Source organism: Neolamprologus brichardi, chromosome 6 (assembly GCF_056152115.1).
Source record: "Neolamprologus brichardi isolate AB-2024 chromosome 6, ASM5615211v1, whole genome shotgun sequence".
In the NCBI taxonomy this organism is placed as follows: domain Eukaryota; kingdom Metazoa; phylum Chordata; class Actinopteri; order Cichliformes; family Cichlidae; genus Neolamprologus; species Neolamprologus brichardi.
Window position 1 is genome coordinate 21,445,920 of NC_142109.1, and position 19,429 is coordinate 21,465,348.

Sequence of the window (19,429 nt, forward strand, 5' to 3'; positions counted from 1 at the left end):
GATAAAAAGAAAAAGCAAGGCTTAATTTTAAAAAAGTAAAAATTCATGGTCACACACCAGTGCAGAGGTCTGACAGATGTGTTGAATAGACCTGCTTAATCTTAAAACAGCTGAAAACTCTAAATATTTTATTTGTCTTAATTCTTCGCAGCATAGTCTGAACAAAGCGCCGGAGACATTCCTCAGAGACTTTGGTTCATAATGACACAATAGCATCACACAGTTGCAGAGCTGAGGCCAGTGAACTCGCTGTCGTGTTCAAGAAATCAGTTTGAGATGATGTGAGCTTTGTGACATGCTGTGTAATCCTGCTGGTTAACATGGCAGTTACTGTTGCCTTTCTATCAGCTCAAATTAATCTGGCCATTCACCTCTCATAGCAACATGGCATTTTCACTCAGAGAACTTTTTTTCCAGACCATTCCCCATAAACCTCACAAAATATTCGTGTGGGAAAATCCCAGTAGATCATCAATTTCTGAAATATTCAGACCAACCAGTCTGGCACCCATAACCATCACCCGCTCGTAGTCGCCCTTTAACCCCCAGTTCTGATGCTCTATTTGAACTTCAGCAGGTCGTCTCGACCATGTCCACACGTCTAAATGCATTGAGTTTCTACTATATGATTGGCTGATTAGATGACAGTCAGTTGAAGAGGTGTACCTAATAAAGTACTGGGTGAGTGTATGTTGCTCCAGTAGATCAGTAGAAAAGTACAGAGCCATTTCCAGGAGCGTGTACTGAAGGGTAGGGTACACATTCTGTGAAATGTTAATGGTGAGATGAATTATATAATGTTCAGCATATTGCCAGTAAGAGGAGATTTAAACGAAATTTGGATTCCTGAGTCATGCCTCTGACACTGTCTGACCTCACATATCTCTGTAGATGAAGACAAATGTATTCTGCTGAGCAGGTCCTCACTTCACTTCAGCTGAGTTGTTTAGTTAAAGTGTATTATATTAAGCATGTAGCACTTAGAAATGTGATGTGAACATCATTTCAGAACTTTATATCACTTTGAATGGTGACGTCCTCGTCTGAACAGAATTTGGCTTTATATGTGATACAAAATACAATACAATTTATATAAAACATTACTTTTTAATTTGTAAAAGACATGTAAGGTATGACTTTACTAATCGTGTAGAAAATATATTTTAATGCTCATTAACTTATTTAGCAGAGCTCTGCAACCTCGCCTGAAATCCATTATTACATAATTGCCAGCCTTACATATCAATGCATATGCTTTCCTGAAAACAAAGAGCTTTGCACTTTGCCATCACATTCTTGAGAGAGCCTTTTCACGCACGTTGATGCATCTCATGATGTTTTCTTTCTCTCTTTTCTTTCTCTTTCTTATCTCCTCATTATGCAGATAATTGAAGAAGTTATGCAACACAAGTGGCATAATTTTTGGATTAGAAAGTAGGATGCAAACTCTGAATCTAAGAAGACTAATGCATTTCTTTGTTACATTACAGACATATTTAATCTCATTACAGTAGTGCACTATTTTGTTTTGCTGCTTAAATGCTGTGTCAGCCAGAGGAGCACCTGCCCTGAGTGTCAGTGCAACACATGCCTTATCTTAGAGAGAACTAAACTAAACACATTCCTGCATGTGACAGATTCATTGAAAGGTTGTGCAAAGTTATGCAAAGACATTTCTAGGAGCACTCAAGCTATTTCACTGTTTATCAAAGGGAGTATCTCTCATCTCACAAAAACTGCAGTAAAATGTCTTCAGTGACTCTGGAAGGAGTGTTGTGTAGTCAAAAAATTTAAATCTGGGGCTTTCACTTGGGTTATTCTAATAAATAAATGGACTCTAATGGAACAAAAAAACCTTCCTATATTCATTATAGAAAGTGTAGGTGTCAGCATTTCTGGAGATTCAGTCACACTAAGGGCTAGATGTCAGAATATCTCAGTCCTCATTTAATTGAGGGACTAAACGTAAATCTCCAGAGTTCTGTTTTAAATATTTTAACTTGGGCAAGACAAAGCAGCAAGTGTACATGAAAAGAGAGAGCAGGAAAAAAGAAGAGGGCCTAAAGGGAAAAAAGAAAAATCTGCACAGTTTCTGGTGAATTTGAAAAGAATCTTGAGCTATCAAAGATAGAATCCACACACACGAGATATGGATACTTTGTTAAAACAAGTGTTTGCACGGTCACTTGAAAGAGCTAGTCCATGTTGTGTTTGTAGCTAAAAGTCTGAGTCAAATTTGAGGGAAAAGTTAGCTAAATGTCTGCCTTTTTCATTGTTACTAAAGAAAGACTTGTGGGATGGAGCGTTATCTTCCAGAAAAAGAGAACACAGATGCTCTGACTTTTAAAAAAGCCGCTTCCCTTCTCCAGGCAAAATCACACCACTCTGCTCCCACTCTGTACCCCGACGCTTGGTGCCTGCAAGCATTAGAGCACACGCTAGGCTCCACCTGTGCATCTGTGATATGCATGTCAACTTTGGATGATTCCTAAACTGGTGGTAAAGTCTCACACAACCTAAATATCACTTACACACAATAATGTGCAAGTGATACATAAGTAAAACAGGCCAACTAATGATATATGTAAGTTTATAAAGTATGTGTGAAGGATTTTTTTTATGTGTGCACTGCCCTAATATGTGTTTCCTACTGCCAATTAATTGTAGGGCATCAAAGAAGTAGTCCCTAAGAGACAGAAGTCATGGATGCACAGCTTTGATGAGGATGTGAATGTTTCATTATTAATGATATTCAAATCTACTGATGAGAAACTGTGCATGCTGTGATTAACTTGGAGTAATTACATGAATTATAGCCACTATAAACTGATTGAGTGCCAATAAAAAATGATAAATTCCTAAAGATAATTACTAAAAGAAAGCACTTTAACACTGATTGGTCTGATCTGCTGTATTATGACTGACAGTATTCAATTCTACTCAGTTACTGAAGATGCTTCTATATGCATATTGAAGTAACAGGTGAAAATAATGAAACTGTGCCTTGCAGACCTAAATAAGTCAGACCACTCAGAGGTGATGTTTTATTCTGTTTTAATGCAATGTGGAAATAAGGACAGACTTTCTGCACACTGTAGCTATCTCTGACTGCTCTGTGGAGGACAAATATAGTGCCCGTTGCCATGGTTATTACAGAGAATGCAACCACACAAACTGAGCTGCGAGTCCACGAGGACGCACACCTACGCATCGCTACCCTGTTTTAATCCATAAACACCACGTGTAGATGAGGAGGTACTGTCCATGTGCGTGTTTATTTCACATGCTGTGGGTGAATGTTGTGTGCATGACTGTCACGTATATTCATGTAAGATATGTGTGCGTGTGTGCGGGATAATCACATGTGGAAGTATCTTTTTTTAAATTTAAGTTGAAAACAGACTCACCGTCACAGTGGGTATGGCGGTGACGAGAGAGTAGACGAGGACAGGTGGAGCCTTGCTGTTTTCTTCTGGTCCTGGGTACGGCTTGGAGTAAGCTTTGTCAAAGCAGAAGAAGCCCTGGATGTGCACGGGGAACGTGTCTGTGTACTCAAAGTAGTACGCCAACAGAACGGTCCCTGCCATGATGACCAGCTGAAAATAAAACATATTGGTTCCAGCTTTAGGATTGGATCCACAGGAGAGTGTAGGAGTTGGGAAAGAGAAGACAGCCGTAAAGAAGAGAAGTGGAAAATACTGTTGCGGGGTTTTTTGTTTTTTTTAAAAAAGAAAAGGGGAAAAAAAGAAGAGATTTTTCCTCCACAGAGCAAAATGATGGATGCTTCCGTAATGTGTAAAATGAATCAAGTGTGCATGGAGAGATAGCGAGGGAGGAGGATGACAGGGAGGGAGGAAAGGAGGGAGAGTGAGGGAGGGAGGTAAAGATAGAGACGGAGGGAGGCAAATAAGGAGAAAGACAGATAGAGAGAAGAATGAGAGCAATGAGGGAGACAGAGTGTGAGAGAGAGAGAGAGATCCCTTCAGCTGTGTCAGTATGCTGAGTGGGAGGGTAAAGAAACAAATGGAGAGCGATCAAAGAAAAAAAAGCTGTATGGAGGAACAGAAGAAGAGCTGAAGAAGGGCAGGAGAGAGAGTGGAGGGTGAGACACAGAGAGGTGAAAAAGAGCAGAACAGTGAGGAAGGAGCAGGCAACAGGGAAAGGAAGAACCCGGGCAAGAGCAGAGAGTATGAGAACAAGCAGAATCATAACCAGGGTACATGAGTCTGGATCTCTGCATAACTTTGTGCTATTCTGACATTTATAAAATATCAGATTTATGCAAAGCAGGAGCTGTGAAGCATAAAATATGACCTTCATTGCTGTTAAAACATAAATAATAAATAAGCATTTCAAAGCAGATTGTATGTATGTGAGGGAGAAGACAGGAAGAGGCGATGATAAACATAGAACACATCAAAAAATGCGAGATATTCTCCCAAGATGAGACAGATGCACAAGTTCTAATTATTCATTTATACTCCAGTAAACAGCACACAGACGCTCTTTGCAGGAAAAAAAAAAGTGACTGCAGTGCGAGCTCCTGTAAATCTGCAACTGAAAACTGGAGGTTTGTGCAATATTAGCTTGCCCTCGCAGATCGGCCCGAAACAAAAAAAAAAAACACTGCAAATGAAAAAGGAAAATGTGAGTTTAAATATAGAGAGCTGCTGATTAGTTTCCTCTTAAGCTGCAGCCTAAATGCTTGCTAGATGGACTTGCATTGTATGCGAAGGACAAATTTATCAGCAGCAAAACATGAGGAGCCTCTGCTGGCAGGCTGAGCTGGTTTGCAGCTTCAGGGACAGTGAGACAAGGAGCAAATTGTAGCAGTTTTCGTGGCTGTCACTAACAATTTCTTATTTTACTTGAAGAAAGTTTTACTATTTAGCATTTGCACATTAACAAAATATAAATGAACAAATTAATCATGTGATGAGATCCTTGTTTTTCAACCACAACAACAGAGTACTACATCATAAGTCAAAGCAGATCTTCAGAAAGGACCCCAGCTGAGAGATAATAATTATTACAGCTTATTAATGATTTCCTAGGTTTGTTTGTTTTTGATTATGTGCTGGACTTCAGAGTTTTCCGGTTGGTTACATTTCAGTTATGCTGCCTCAACTATGTCTTGTTAAGTCTCTATGTGTGCTTGGTGTTTAGTTACTTCCTGTTTTTTTTTTGTTTGTTTGTTTGTTTTTCTAGTCTTGTGGACCCCAGTGGGACGTTATCACTTTTTCTTCCCCTTGTGTTTTTTTTTTCTATTCAATTAACCCATGTCTTGTTTCCCCCCGCTGTGTCCTCTATTCCTGTTACCTTGTTTGTATTTGTTTTGGGGTAGGAGTAGTTTTAATGTTTCATTCTGTGTTTTTTAGTGGTTTAGTTTATACCATGTTTTTTGTATACATTTTGCATGCATGCTTTTATGTTGAAGTTTTTCTTTTACTTCCTACCCACACCTTAATCAAAACAAATTATCTGCACCTGCTAGTGCTGCATAAAAGATGGGAGGTGAGGGCAGTCAGACAGAGGAGGCACAGAGCATATGCAGGGGTGGCACAAGCATGAAGATGGCAGAGCTTCACAAGAGCAACAGGATGCATTGGCCAGATGGATGCCAATGAGATTGGCCCTGGAATTGTCTGTGGAACTGGTGCTGGATGTGGTGGAGGAGTTGGAACCAGTAAGAAGGCCTTTCCCAGTGTGATACGACTGGTGAAGAGTGACTTCTGTGATGTTTGGTGCTAGAGCATGTGTTTCAAGACTGCTGCGTGTCGTCTGTATAAGTGGGACATCTAGCTCGCCGTTGGTTTTTTCATTTTTTGAAATGCTCTACTCTTGTGTTATTGTAAATAAATTATGTTCACCGCTACACTTGAGTTTTGTACTCCTTGGCTAACACTGCCCTCATATTTTTAGCTGATGGAAAAGGACCTCCCCTCATTACATATTTAAGCTTTAGTTTTCTCATGTTCCTTGTTGTGTCCAACTGGTGAGTTTCACTGTGTTTCTTCATTACATCTCTGTTTGGATTACTGGACTTTTCCCACGTTTGTCTTTTATCACAGCATAAAACATGTTACAAAGCTCAGTTTTCTAGCTTACCATGAGATCTACTACCAGAGGTTTTAAATGCACGTAAGTGATCAAATAGAGCACAATCATTTGGTGTGCTTAAAAGAAAAATGGCACGCCTTCTTTCATTCATCTATCAGGTGTTGTTAATGAACAAAATGGGGCCTGGGTACATTATTACACAATACCTTATGTTGCCGTAATAGTAAACTGCTGAACTGCTGTCATATTAGTGATATCAACAGTATAGGTTTAAAAGAAAATCAGGCAGGAAGCCCAAATCTCAAATGTATTTATTTATTATGGAGATAGTCCATAATAAATGGGGTTTTATGGAGCTCCAGTAAATGTAGTCTTTCCTGAAGTTGAAATGCAGCCAAATTTGGTGCAATGGGATTACTAAGTGAACAGGCTCTCTGCCATTTCAAGAAAAGCAGTTTCATTAAAACTTATACTTCATGTAGTTCATATATATTTCATCTTCACGATCCTTGCAACTCAGAGAAAAGGAGAAACTCACATGAAGTGTGACTTTCACACAAGTGTTACATGTAGACAGGATGCTGTGGTGGACAGATGGGTTGACAAAATACTGGATTTTACACAAAGTCCTTTATTTTTACTTTCTGATTCGCTTATTTAGTTTTACGTCACATAAACATAAACCCTAAAAGCTGAAAATTGATACTTAGCACTACTCACTGCATTTCAGTGAAGCATCATGAAATCCTCATCAAAGTTGGAAGTTCAATGTGCTTCACTGTTGATATAACCCCATGCATCGTGCCACAGACACTGGGCACCTTGCACATGTCTTTGAGAAGTTAGTCACTTGTAAATGTGCTGGCTGTAACAACATCTTGGAGACCAGTTAATGAGTGCTGTGGATTCCCGCAGTCTCAGCTGACTGTTGAGCAAACTCGCTGTTGTGTAAAGACTTCAGGGACTCACCTGGCAAGGCAAACATGCCATCTACAAAACTCTTGCTTTTACTTCCTGCATATAATGTAACTTCAACTACACACAGAGCAAAAGATGCTTAACATGTTGAGTGCTTTTAACCGAAAGCTTCTAAAATGCTATTTTAGTTTATGCGATAATGTCAAGCAGACTTGCATTTATTCATCTGATATGAAGAGATGTGCTGGAGGAGCTTCATCTTCCTTTACAGCACCAAAAGAGAAAGGTTTCACAGTGGCAGATGGCTGGAAAAGTGACATAACACTGAGAAACGTCCTCCAACACGTTTATGCTCTTCAGAAAACAGAGAGCCCACACGGATTAATGCTATGGGAAGGGGAGGCTTGTTATGTGTTAGATACTATTCTGCTTTATTACACAGAAAGGAGCACTGAAGATGGGATGGAGAGGGTGACCTAATTTAAACATTCATTACACGCCCAGCTCTGCTGTCTGATCTGCAAGTCTACACGTTTCTCTTCAGTGTTTTTGTAAACAGTTATTGAATTTCAATGAATGGATTCCCTTCATGAGCAACAAGATCAAATAATTGATCTGTTCCCCGTGGCAATAGGCAGAAGTAATCTACATAACTCTGTTTATGGGAGACGTTTCACTGAGGGTCCCAAAGGAAGAGAGCATCATCATGTAGGCCATTCGAGCGAAATCTTTAAAACACACACACGTACAGGCACCCACAGCCTGTAGTTTATATATAGACCAATAATATCAAGCAACTCATTCTTCCATGTTTTTTTTTTCCCATTTTTGTTTCCCTTTACATGAGCTTTGTGTGTGTGTTTGTGTTTCAGTATGTGGGTGTGTTTCCGTGAGTGTCTGTGGGCATGTGGGTGCATTCCCATGCCTGAGCAGGAACTCTGACACAGATACGCTGTGTTGAACATTTCTTTCCATCATCCATTTCTCTCTTCTGCCCGAGCAACAGAAGGCTTGAGGCAGGGAGGTGTAGCTAGTGGGAGAAAAAGAGCGAGGGAGGTCTGCGAACAACCATCAAAGTTTAAAAAACGTTTGAAAACAACCGCAGAAAACCTCCCTGGGAGATTACGCGTCATTTTGGTATCTACTTTTGCTCTACGCAACCGTCAGTGCTTGTGTACTATATGTCCCATCAGACTTATACATCTTGTACTATAAGAATTAAGCATCACGTTTGCTTGTAGTCAGAACATTCAAAGCCGGGTAATTTTCACGAGAAAGTCAAAGTAGATCATTGCAAGCCTACCTATCCCCTTACTTTCCTGGCTTTGTGTGTGTGTGTGTGTGTGTGTGTGTGTGTGTGTGTGTGTGTGTGTGTGTGTGTGTGTGTGTGTGTGTGTGTGTGTGTGTGTATCAAGGGTGTATATCAAGGTGTTCACAAGCCAGTCTCTCCAGTGTCCTTGGTCCTCAATATGACTGAAGCCTGAAGCATCTCACCTAGGGGGCATGATGTAAGGGGGGGTTTGAAGCCCAAATAATCCCAGCAGCTATGCTGTCTAAGGCAACTTGCCCCTGGTGAGATTTCCCGAGACAAAATGTATTCTCAGAGGCCAGACTAAGTGCAATTTAAAAGACTCCTGTGACAATGATACCTAATACCCACCCGGGGTATTAGGGAGGAGCTCATTCACGACCACCAGGTGTCCAAACCTTAGCCCATGGGGCCCTTTAAGGACTAAGCCAGAGCTCGCAAGAGGTCGTGTGCTTTGTGGACTGGGTTGGGGTCAAAAGCTCTTGGTCTCTGCTAAACCACTCCCCAGTTTCTAAAACTGGCTAAAACTTCTCCATTTGGACAGATTGATATTCTTGAGTAATTAAAGTTCGTTAACTTGGTAAAAACAGGAAATATACATAGCATTCCTACTGATTACAAATTCAGAGCTGATATATAACATTTAATCCGTCTTTATTACACACAAACAAGAAACCAAATTCCTGCATATTCTGCAGGCACTGCCAGTTTGCCATAATATCTGTAAAGGTCAAAGCAACTTCAAGTTGATTGTTTCTAATTAGCATCGAGGAACATCCTGCACAAGTCACCTTGGAATATTAATTTGCATAAAATTATTTCTAAAGCATCATGAAAAGCACTGATGAATTAAAGTTGCAGGGTGGTAATGAAGGGCTATGGTAAGCCAAATGTCATTCTGTCACAAGTCATCCTCACACATGCTCTTTAACCAGGATACTGCTGTTGTAGATTCATTAACATCTTTGCTACAATAGTAACCAGTAGAAGTGCTTCAATTTTGAATTTTTACACAGTAAGTCTTCCTTGCAGCCACTGAAAATAAATTTCTTCTTTATTGCCCCCATAAGTCCTGACTCTGGCACCCTTTGAATCCAGTCGGTCCACCTGTTTGTCCCACTTAAAGGAGTGCTCACCAGATGGTCCACACCTTCCCCTTTCAATTCTGTCCTCATTTTTGTTCAGGGTGTACACACATAAGACCTCTGCCTAATTCTCACATACAAAATAAAAAAATGTTTTATTTCCTTTTTTTTTTTAAATTTTAAAGTAGCATACTTAAATTTTTATTAAAATGTATCTTGCACTAGCTTTATATCTGCTACTTGTAAATGTTCAATGTTTCTCTTAGTAATTTATCAGCTCTTTGTTAAATTCTTTAGAGGCTATTTGGGAAACTCGCCTGGAAATAGAAATAAAGGATGGTAAAATTGTAATGAAACACAGACAGAACCAGCCTTAAGAGCTGCATTCACACAAAAGTCCTCCTAATCAAACAATAAAATATGTAATTTTTGCACGCCTTCAAGAGCAACAACTATCATGTGGAGGATAAGACAAAAATTCAAATTAATTCACTTTCATTTTAAGAAATGTGACGGTAGAGTGCAGAATGGGTGAGCAACAACAACTCACTGCTGTAAACATGAAATGTCTCCAAAAAACTGCAAATACATGACAACACAAAGCCAGTAATGATAGACCTCAAAGCCCAAAGAGATGCTCAAATGTGTGTCAGCCCCAACCAAGCAGCCAGAGCCTGAATTTTCAACAGGTCACCGAAGCAGAGATGAACAGGCTCGCGGAATTGAAAATAGTAGAGTAAATGTTGTCCTTTTCTTTAATACGAGCGCTGTTCACACAGCATTTTGAAGTGCTCCTTGTGTTTGCTTTTGTCAATTCTGCTGGTGGCTCAGTAGTATAACACTAAAAGAATGACCTTGTGTATCCCCGTCTTATTTTCAGAGTATTTGTGTCCAAGCATTTGTGCGGATATTTAGCAATACGTAAGGTTTAATGTTAATATTATGAATTGCCTAAGCAAACCAACATCACTCAGGTGATAAATAAGAGTGATGCATAAGGAGAATGATTTACTTTTTGAAGAGGATAAAGTAAAGTAATGTATAAGCAATGGCACCAAACTTGGTTTCAAGGCACAAAACAACCAAATTACATTTAGGGAAGGATCGTCGTGTTGGGTAAAATACCAATTTTTAAGATTAGATGAGCTTTGTTGGTTGTAATACTTGCTAAAGTTAATCACAGTCAGTTAAAACGGTACACAAACTGTGTCGCTCACACACCTTAGAGCCAATCAGCCATCATACCGACTAGTGAGTGATCACTAACTGCTGACTCACGTCCATTTCAGTGTTATTACCCATTAACAATCATGGATATGGAGGATAATGATAGTGTGCCAAGAGTAGAGTGACAAGTTGCTGGTTTACTGTGTATTATATATATTCTATAAGAAATGAATCCACATAATCATAGTGTCAAGAGGGCAGAGAAAGTCTGTGGCTATCACATATGTTATCACAAAAAAAGGGTCTAAATAAATTTGCTCGTTATCTTCTCTGAATGTGAAAATTAGCAGTTGGTTTTATGCCACAAAGCGTGTTCCTTTCAGTGCTCTGTCAGTCTGTTTCAAGAGATGTGAAATTAATCTTTCAGAGACTATAACGGATAAAACACTAAAGCCTCGAAACATTGAATGCCAGTTCAACGACAGGAAATAAGACAATGGCTTCTGTTCACATATTTTTAAAAAAATTCAAATATGACAAAACTAAATATTTCATGCATTTTTTAAGTGTTGGTGGACACTGAGGTTTGAAAGGCTTACTGTCACGCAAACACAACTATATGCTTGTAAATCTTTGAAAGAAGAACGTACAGCCGTACTGTACTGTACAGTAAATATCATAGCACAGCCAGGAATAGGCATCCCTGTTTATGAATCACATAGATTTGTTATTTCTAGCCTGCTGCTTCAGAATCTGGAACAATGTTGCCAGCAGAAATGATGATGAAAAAAAGGGATTACACTGTTATGCAATAAAACCCAATTTGATTTAGATACTAAAATCTGTCAGGATAAATTTAGCCATGGGATTAAATCAGATTTGTAAATTGCAAAAAGATTCAAGAGCTTGACCTCTTTCCATATGACCCAGTAAACTGAAATCACTTATCAGACCATGTAATTAAGACTTAATGCTTACACCTCTGCACTTCAAAGGGAGAAAAAGCAAGAAATCAAAGAGACTAATACGGGACTCGTGACAGAAAATGAGAAAAATCTCCTTCCCCTAAAAGCCCTTTAACTGGAAAGGGGGAAATGAAATGTGACAATAATGGTGCATTATGGGTAGGGAAACTAGAGGTGAAAATAGAATGGGCATCACTAATGTCTCCTGGGGCCAAACTGTGAGTTCGCACATAACTGCTGCATGTCTACCGTCGGCCTGTGTGGAGCAGCCAGATGGCAGAAAAGTCAACTGCTAAAGTCAAACATGTTTATAGAAGGTGAGAATGTGTGGATGGAGGCTGGTGACGAGATGACAGCGTCCTGCTGCAAGACGACAAATGTCACAGGGCTCAGGATGAACTGGAGGCATGCTGTTGCTTTTTGCTAACAGCAGGTCTGCAGTGTTTTTAAATGAATATACACTCTATACTATAACTGAGTCATAATGAGCACGGGTGAAGCTGGGTAAGCCTACATTTAAGAGATAATTTTCTATATTTAAGTTTGGTTTTGCACATTTGAAACTTTATTTATATAAATTAGTTATGTTGTTTTTCATTTTTTTGAGTCATGCATATTAGGTGCACCGGATGTAAATGTTCTGCAATAAAATCTACTTTGGAAAAGTTTAATTCCTTTGCTTCCAAGGAGCCAGGCTTTATTGTAATATTTTTTAATGTGCTCTTAGTTCTCCAGGCTTTCTAACTGAATGCTTTTTCCCCATTAATTTTCAGTCCAGGCTGTAGTTTTTATGTCATTTATCACTGACCCATGAATCATTCAAGCATGAAAAAGCCCCCTAACTGAAAGGATGAAGTAGTACTGGATCTCCAAATAACAGAAAACTTAGCAGCCTGTTGCAAAAACACAGAATTTGTTCCCAATTATTTAAACAAATCTACAAAAAAATGCCAAACATAACACAGTTTGACAGGCATATAATAGTATTTTTGCACTAACAAGGTGATTCCCAAATAGCTATTAGCTGAAAACTTGGCATATCTCAGCGCATTGTGCAGTGTGTCCTTGGCAGGCCAGCAAAGACCTGACACAGGAACTGAAATATTTATCTCTACTGTTGACTGAAGCCTCATCAGAAATGGTTTTAGTGGAAGGGTGGGCTTCCCTTGTTAAGGAAGGGAAGCAGGGAGAAAAGGCTGAGGTATGCCAAATTACTCAAGAAAAAAAAAATCAGTAGTCACAGATCTTTTAAAGCTGAAATTTTTTGTTCAAATTGTTGTCATCAAAATATCCATATATACAGAAGACGGCAGAAGTGAGTGTCTACAGCTATCTGTAAAACACAGTGGAGGCTCTGTCATAGTTTCTGGCTGCTTCTCAGGCACGTTAAAAACTGATGAATTATGAATGCAGAAAAGTACAAGCAGATCTTGATCCATTATGCAATATCATCTGAAAAGCATCTGACTGTCAACAGCTTCATTTGTTAGCATGACAATGATCCAAAACACACAATGAAACACTATCAATCATGGATTGGCCTTCCCAGAGCCCAGACCTCAACATTACTGAAGCAGTGTGAGATCATCTTGACAGAGAACAGAACAGCAGCCAACACCCAAAGAAGAGCTTTGAATCACCTCCAAGAAACGTGGAGAATTATTCCTGAAGACTATTTAAAGAAAAAGGAAGAAAGCTTTCCCAATAGAGTTAAGGCTGTGTTGGAGAAAAAAGACATATCAAATATTTAATTTCAAGCTTGTTAAAACTATACAAACTCTGTGTTGTCTTATATAAAGCATTTCTATGTATCTAAGCACCTGTTTCACTAACTTGCTACATACATTTTCTATTTTCCTAGCTTCATATAAATAAATGAGGGGTAGTGCAAGAGTTTTGCATCGCAATGTATGCTTTTAAAGGGAAAGTTTAACCCATAATCGAATTTACTTACATTTTTCCTCTGACTGCCTCCCTCAGCTGACTGGTAATATTGGCTTTTTACACGCTTCTTTTAACTGGCGGATGCAGACAGATAACTGTTTCTAAATGAAACATATCATGGTATCATTTAGTTCTATTATATTAAAGAGAAAGCAAACATTTTTGCAGCAGACACCTGCAAAACCAGACAACCCACACCAATGAACATCACAACAGGGCAGAAGAAAAATATGTAAATTTAGTTAATAAGGAAATTATTATCTTGATTTGTTGTTGTGCTGTTCCTTTAATCTTTCATTGAATTGTTAAATACATTAGGTCCTCAATAATACTTCCTCCTACATTTTAATAATGTCACCAAAAACAAATCATTATGATCTCTGGCACACATTAGCTTGTGAAGGTGTTTCTCATAAAGTGGCTTTTTTTAATGTGCCAACATTAATCAGCCACAATTAAAAACACATCCACACAAATTAACCTCTAAACCAAAAGCTGGCATCTTCAGCTGAAACGCTTTTTATATTTGCATGGCTTCAGTTGACTTCAGAGTTACAACACACATCACAGAGCCTCACTGAAAACATTTCACCTAAATTAGATTGAGACGAGGCTGCAACACCTCTCCTGTTTTCCTGATGAGCCACATGATTACTCGCTCACGTGATCGGAGCCACTAAATATTTTACAGCGGCTGAGATCTCGATCTGTGCGTCTCTATGAGTTTCAGCAGATTTCCGGATAAAAAGAAGCAAAGGTGTCGTGCGCATGCAGCCTCTGGGACAGAAACGGCTCAAGTAGAGCACCAATACGATACATCGCAGGGACACTGCCCCTTAAAAACATATTTGTTAAATAGATGAGTGTGATTATATGAGATAACAAAGTCCAAAAAAAAAAAACCTCACTAAAGGAAATCATAATCAGCATGGATAACAAGCAAATAAATGGCCTTGACTGCCGCCTGGTGTCACTGGGTTGTATTACAACACACTGAGCAAGAGGACTACAAGATGGATTAGATGGAAAACCTTGGTCAAGCCAGAGGGATAGAGCCTTTAAGAGAGCACTGGGAGAAGCAGCAGAGGGTTAGGGTTAGTGGAAGTGGAAGAAGATAAACAGACAGATAAAAGAGTTAATGAGACATTAGTACATCACAGAGTGCGGCCGGGCAAAGCCGCTGGGAAATAAAACTAGGAGTGGAAGCAGGGAGGAGGGGAAAACAGGGGAGAGGAGGTGCAAGAGAGTAAATGAGGATATATGAGAGAGTGAAAGAGGGTGAAGTGGAGAGTGAGGTAAAATACAAAAAGGGAACAAGGGAAATGAAGAGGATCAAAGCAGGCGTTCATTTTTTTTGTGGCGGGGGGGGGGGCACCCACATGTCCTCCACTGTTTTCCCTGTCTCTCTCTCTCTCTCTCTCTCTCTCTCTCTCTCTCTCTCTCTCTTTTCTCCCAGTGCTTTTGTTTCTCTGATGGGTTTATTTATCTTAAAATCGCCCCCCCCCCTTTCCTCGTCATCTGTCGAAAACATCTTTCCTCAATAATTTTCAAACCCACGCTTTCTGTGTCTCCCCTTCTCGCTGCATTTCCTTTTATGTCTCTCAATCATCCTCACTGTCAAAACATCTTTGTCTCTCTGTGTCCACAGTCTCTCACTGGCTCCCTCACCCCCTTTTTTTCCCTTTCAGCTCTCTGTCTCTCTCTTTCTCTCCCCATAGCAAACGAATGCATTTAGAGCTTCCTCTTGCCAGTGGACTACATATCCATGAATAGTGCGTTTAAATGTTCACTGCTACACACCAAAGAACAATCACATAATTCTATGAAATCCCAAGTCCTCAAGCACACATGCCCCCGCATCTTACAAACAGGGAGGAATAAAAGGAAGAGGCTCTACTCGCACAAACACGCTGCCAGAATAAAAGCCTACAGTGCAGTTAAAGGTTTTTATGCCAACGCTATCTTGCTTATGAATATACACATGTATTTGCTTTTTTTTTTTTTAAATAAACAGTTATTTGACATGCATCCCCCTTTTCTAATATAACTTCAGCCTTTAAAAAACAGCACTTTTGCAGAATAATTTAAATCTAACTTGATTTGAATGTGTTCTGGAAAAAGTGTGTACAATTTTGAATTTAAGCCAAATCTATTTAGAGCTACATGGATAACCAGCACTGAGAGCCAACCTCTATATCTGACTCTTTTAATTACATGTAACATGAATAGAAGGAAGAGTTTGTAAAGATTATATCTTAGATACAGATTTTATTGAAAGTCTTATTCCAGCATCTTGTTGTTCTATTTCTAAAACAGTTAGCTCTGACGCCACTGCCCAGATATTCAGCTACTCTACTGATTACCTGCAGATGACAGGGACCTACAGTATATTGTGATATCCATACAGTACAGGATCTCTATCACCCCCCCCCCCCCCCCACCCCACCCCCCCACCCCATCCCTTTCTTCCTCCCTCCCTAAAGGGATAAAAGGTGGGAAGGAGCACAGCTAACAAGTGTTTCAAACATCCACCCAGAATATTGAGAAATCCCAGAGCAGCAGACAGGCGGGCAGGTGCTATTCATGGAGTCAGAGAGATAATGAGGAGAGAACTAGGGAGAGAATGATGTGCCAATGAACTGTTACAGTGTCTTCATGGGAGTATGTGTGTGTCTTGAGGAGGGAGGGGACATAAAAAAAAATGAATCTGTGCAGGCACTTTTTCATCACCCGAAAATTACCAGGAAAGTATGACGCTCTAGTGTAAAGGTAATGTGCTCAGGGATGTTACGAAACTGAATTAATTTTTTTCTTATCTTTCCTTTGTGGCATGAGGAAATGTTGATTGTGAATAAATGGATCATAACAAAGTTAAAAAGAAGTTAATGGCAATCATTAGCACTATTACAAAACGACTTACGGGGATGTACAGTACTTTAGCAATAACGTTTAATCTACCGGAGCGTTTTAATTTAAGTAAAGCTGGACTAAAAGCACGTAGGAAAAGGAACACTAATGGAAAAGGTAATGGGGACCCTCTACGCTCTTTTTAATTTCTGTCATATATAAACTGACAGCGATAGATGAGATGACCATCTCAAGCACACAGACTCGTAAACCAACCAATCAGAAGAAAATCGGGTTATTCTACAGTCATAAGGAAAACAGTGGTTGGACCAAAAGAATTGTGACTTGTGATCTGGCGATATTGTTACCTTTGAAATGCGGTCTTCAAAGCAGCTTTGGTGATGACAGCGATAACACAGAGACAAACTGATGTCAGTTTACAATTAAATGGGTCAAGATGGCAATTACTTGCAATCTGTTTTTAAAATACAGTGAATAACTATGAGAAATGGTTGAAAATTGCAAACTTGTTGCTGTCTGTTCCAAATCTGTTTCCGTCTACATACACAAAGAGATTCAGACAGAATCTCATATAGCTGAAAACTTCAGAAATTCCTCCACAAATAGTTTAACTGCAAAATGACATAGGCGAACGACATGGTTTGACATAGGAGGAAAACCAGCGGGCAACAAATTGAGTCAGGTCCCCTTTTAGTTGCAAAGGCTGGGCAATCTGTCTGCATTTATAAATTAGAAGGCAATTATTTGCCAACCTTTGCCAATCTAAGAGGGATTGATCAACCAATCGTTGATGGAGACCTTAAAAGAAGAGAAGCTAAAGTGGCTTGTTTCAGGCAAGACTTCAGTACAGGTTAAACAGGGATTGTTTTGAACTGGGAATCATGCAAAGCTGCTGCAATAGAGCCTAGTCATGTTTATTACTTTGTATCTGAAAAAATATTTAGCACAAATGAACCAAAAAGAAATATTTAGAAAAAAGCAAACGATATATCAAGCACATTGCCTGGTAGAAGTAGGTAGAAGATGTACTGAGATGATGTCATACCCAGCAGGGACTGTGGATGAAGTGAGCGCATGTGAGGAGAAGGCTGATGTATTAGCAACACTGTTTATTATTAAAGCAAACTAGGCTAGGCTAGGGAGCTTGTTTTTAGAAACTGAAACAGTAAAAAGATTCTAGATTTGTGTCTGTCCTGAATAACATAACATATTAAGAAGCAAACTGATGCCAGGGCTGAATCCAACAAGATGGACAAAACAAAACAGAAGTTTGCTGTGTCTTTGTCAGGATCAGAAATTATGGTGATATTTATGCTCTGTGTTTCTAAAAGGAATGAAACCATGTATTTGGAATGTGTTCAGTGTCTCTATTTTTCTGAATACTGAAAATATCAGAAGGAGCTAGTCTTTTTGAGACCAGAGATCTAAGTTATGATTAGGCGAGCACTCTGTTTTAGCAGTGCATTGTAACACTGTCAGAGATGGACAAAGGATCAAAACAGATGCAGCAGATTCAGAGATTTAAATTTTTCATTCTTGTCACACTCAAACAACAACCGGCTCAGTGACATCACTTCAGACAAGTCATTTCACGCAGCTCCCTCTGAGACACAAAAAGGCTTTGCACAACTTTTTTACATATGCACGAACACTCCCCAATGCATGTAAACAAACTGAAGCGTAAAAACAGCAGTGCTTAACCAACCAAGAGCCTAAATATTAAAACTTTTGTCTTGCTTTGGATGCTAGAAGTGAAAACTGTTTCGCTAGAAAGAAAAAGCAAAGACATCTGTGAACGTTTTGAACTTTCAGTATCAAGAAATTTGTGACTTGCAAGATATCCTCAGTATGTTTTAGGATTGAGGATGTAAATTATTGCAGTTGCATATAAATGCACCTATTTATTAAAACTTCAGAGTTTTAATAAATGGCCTCACTGACCTCTTTAAATTTGACTTGGCAAGATTGTTGTTGCCTAATGGGCGGCGGTTTAATGAGAATGGTCCAAAAAAGAGAAATCAGTTCTCTGGGCACAGATGCTTTGATTATGCCAGAGGAGAATTAGCAGACTCCTTTGAGTTGACAAGAACGCAACGGTAACTTGTTACAAACACGGTGTCCAGAAGAGAATCAACACAGAATGTCAAACCTCGAAGAAGATGGACTACAGCAGTGCACCACAGGGCAGCTGTTGCTACAATGTAGCTTGTCATCACCAGTGTGTGAATGTGTGTGTGAATGGGTGACTGACTGAATGTAGTGTAAAGTGCTTCAGGGTCCTTAGGGACTAAGTAAAGCGCTACACAAATACAGGCCATTTACCATTTACAGCAGCAGAAGACCACACCGCATGTCACCCATCTGAGCTAAGAACAGAAAGCTGATGCTACAATTCACATGAGGTCACCAAAATTGGACAATAGAAGGCTGGAAAAATGTTGCCTTGTCCAGACCAAATTTCTGATGGAACAATTAAATCGTTGGGTCAGAATTTGATGTAAACCACATTAAAACATGTCTTGTATCAGTGGTTCAGGATGGTGATGGTGTAATTGTGTGGGTGAATTTTTTTCTTGCCACACCAACTGAGCATTGTTTAAACACCACACCCGACCTGAGTATTGATGCCCACCATGTCCAACACATCAAACTATGTCCATCTAGTGATGGACTGAGCTTCTCAAACTGGTTTCTTGAACACAACAATAATTTCCCTGGACTCAAAAGACGTCCACAGTCACCAGATCTCAATCAAACAGAAGACATTGGGATGTGGTAGAACAGGAGATCATCGTGGGTGTGTAGCCAACTATGATGTTGCCATGTGGACATGGACCAAAGTCTCTGAGGACTGTTTTTAGCACCTTGTTGAATCTATTCCATGAAGAATTAAGGCAAATTTGAAAGCAATAGAGTTTCAATTGGCTATTAGTAAGATGTATATAAATAGATGGCCTTTGAATGTATTACTGACCTTCCAAAAGTTGATTCTGTTCATCTGGACGTAGCGTTTTGTGGGAGAAACGTTTCATCACTCATCCAAGTGACTTCTTCAGTCTCAGCTGACTGTAGGTTTCCCCAATCTTATAAACAGTACATTGCATAATGACTGA

At 39.4% G+C, this 19,429-nt stretch overlaps 1 protein-coding gene across 3 annotated transcripts in view; it reads right to left on the reverse strand.

The window, feature by feature from the left end:
- Positions 1–19,429, reverse strand: part of LOC102796339 (phospholipid phosphatase-related protein type 5-like) — a 60,459-nt gene that overhangs the window by 30,377 nt on the left and 10,653 nt on the right. For all 3 annotated transcript variants that reach the window (XM_087841828.1, XM_087841829.1, XM_087841830.1), the window contains one exon: positions 3,408–3,596. In XM_087841828.1, the coding sequence (XP_087697954.1) occupies positions 3,408–3,596 (189 nt within the window). The remainder of the gene's footprint in view (positions 1–3,407; positions 3,597–19,429) is intronic.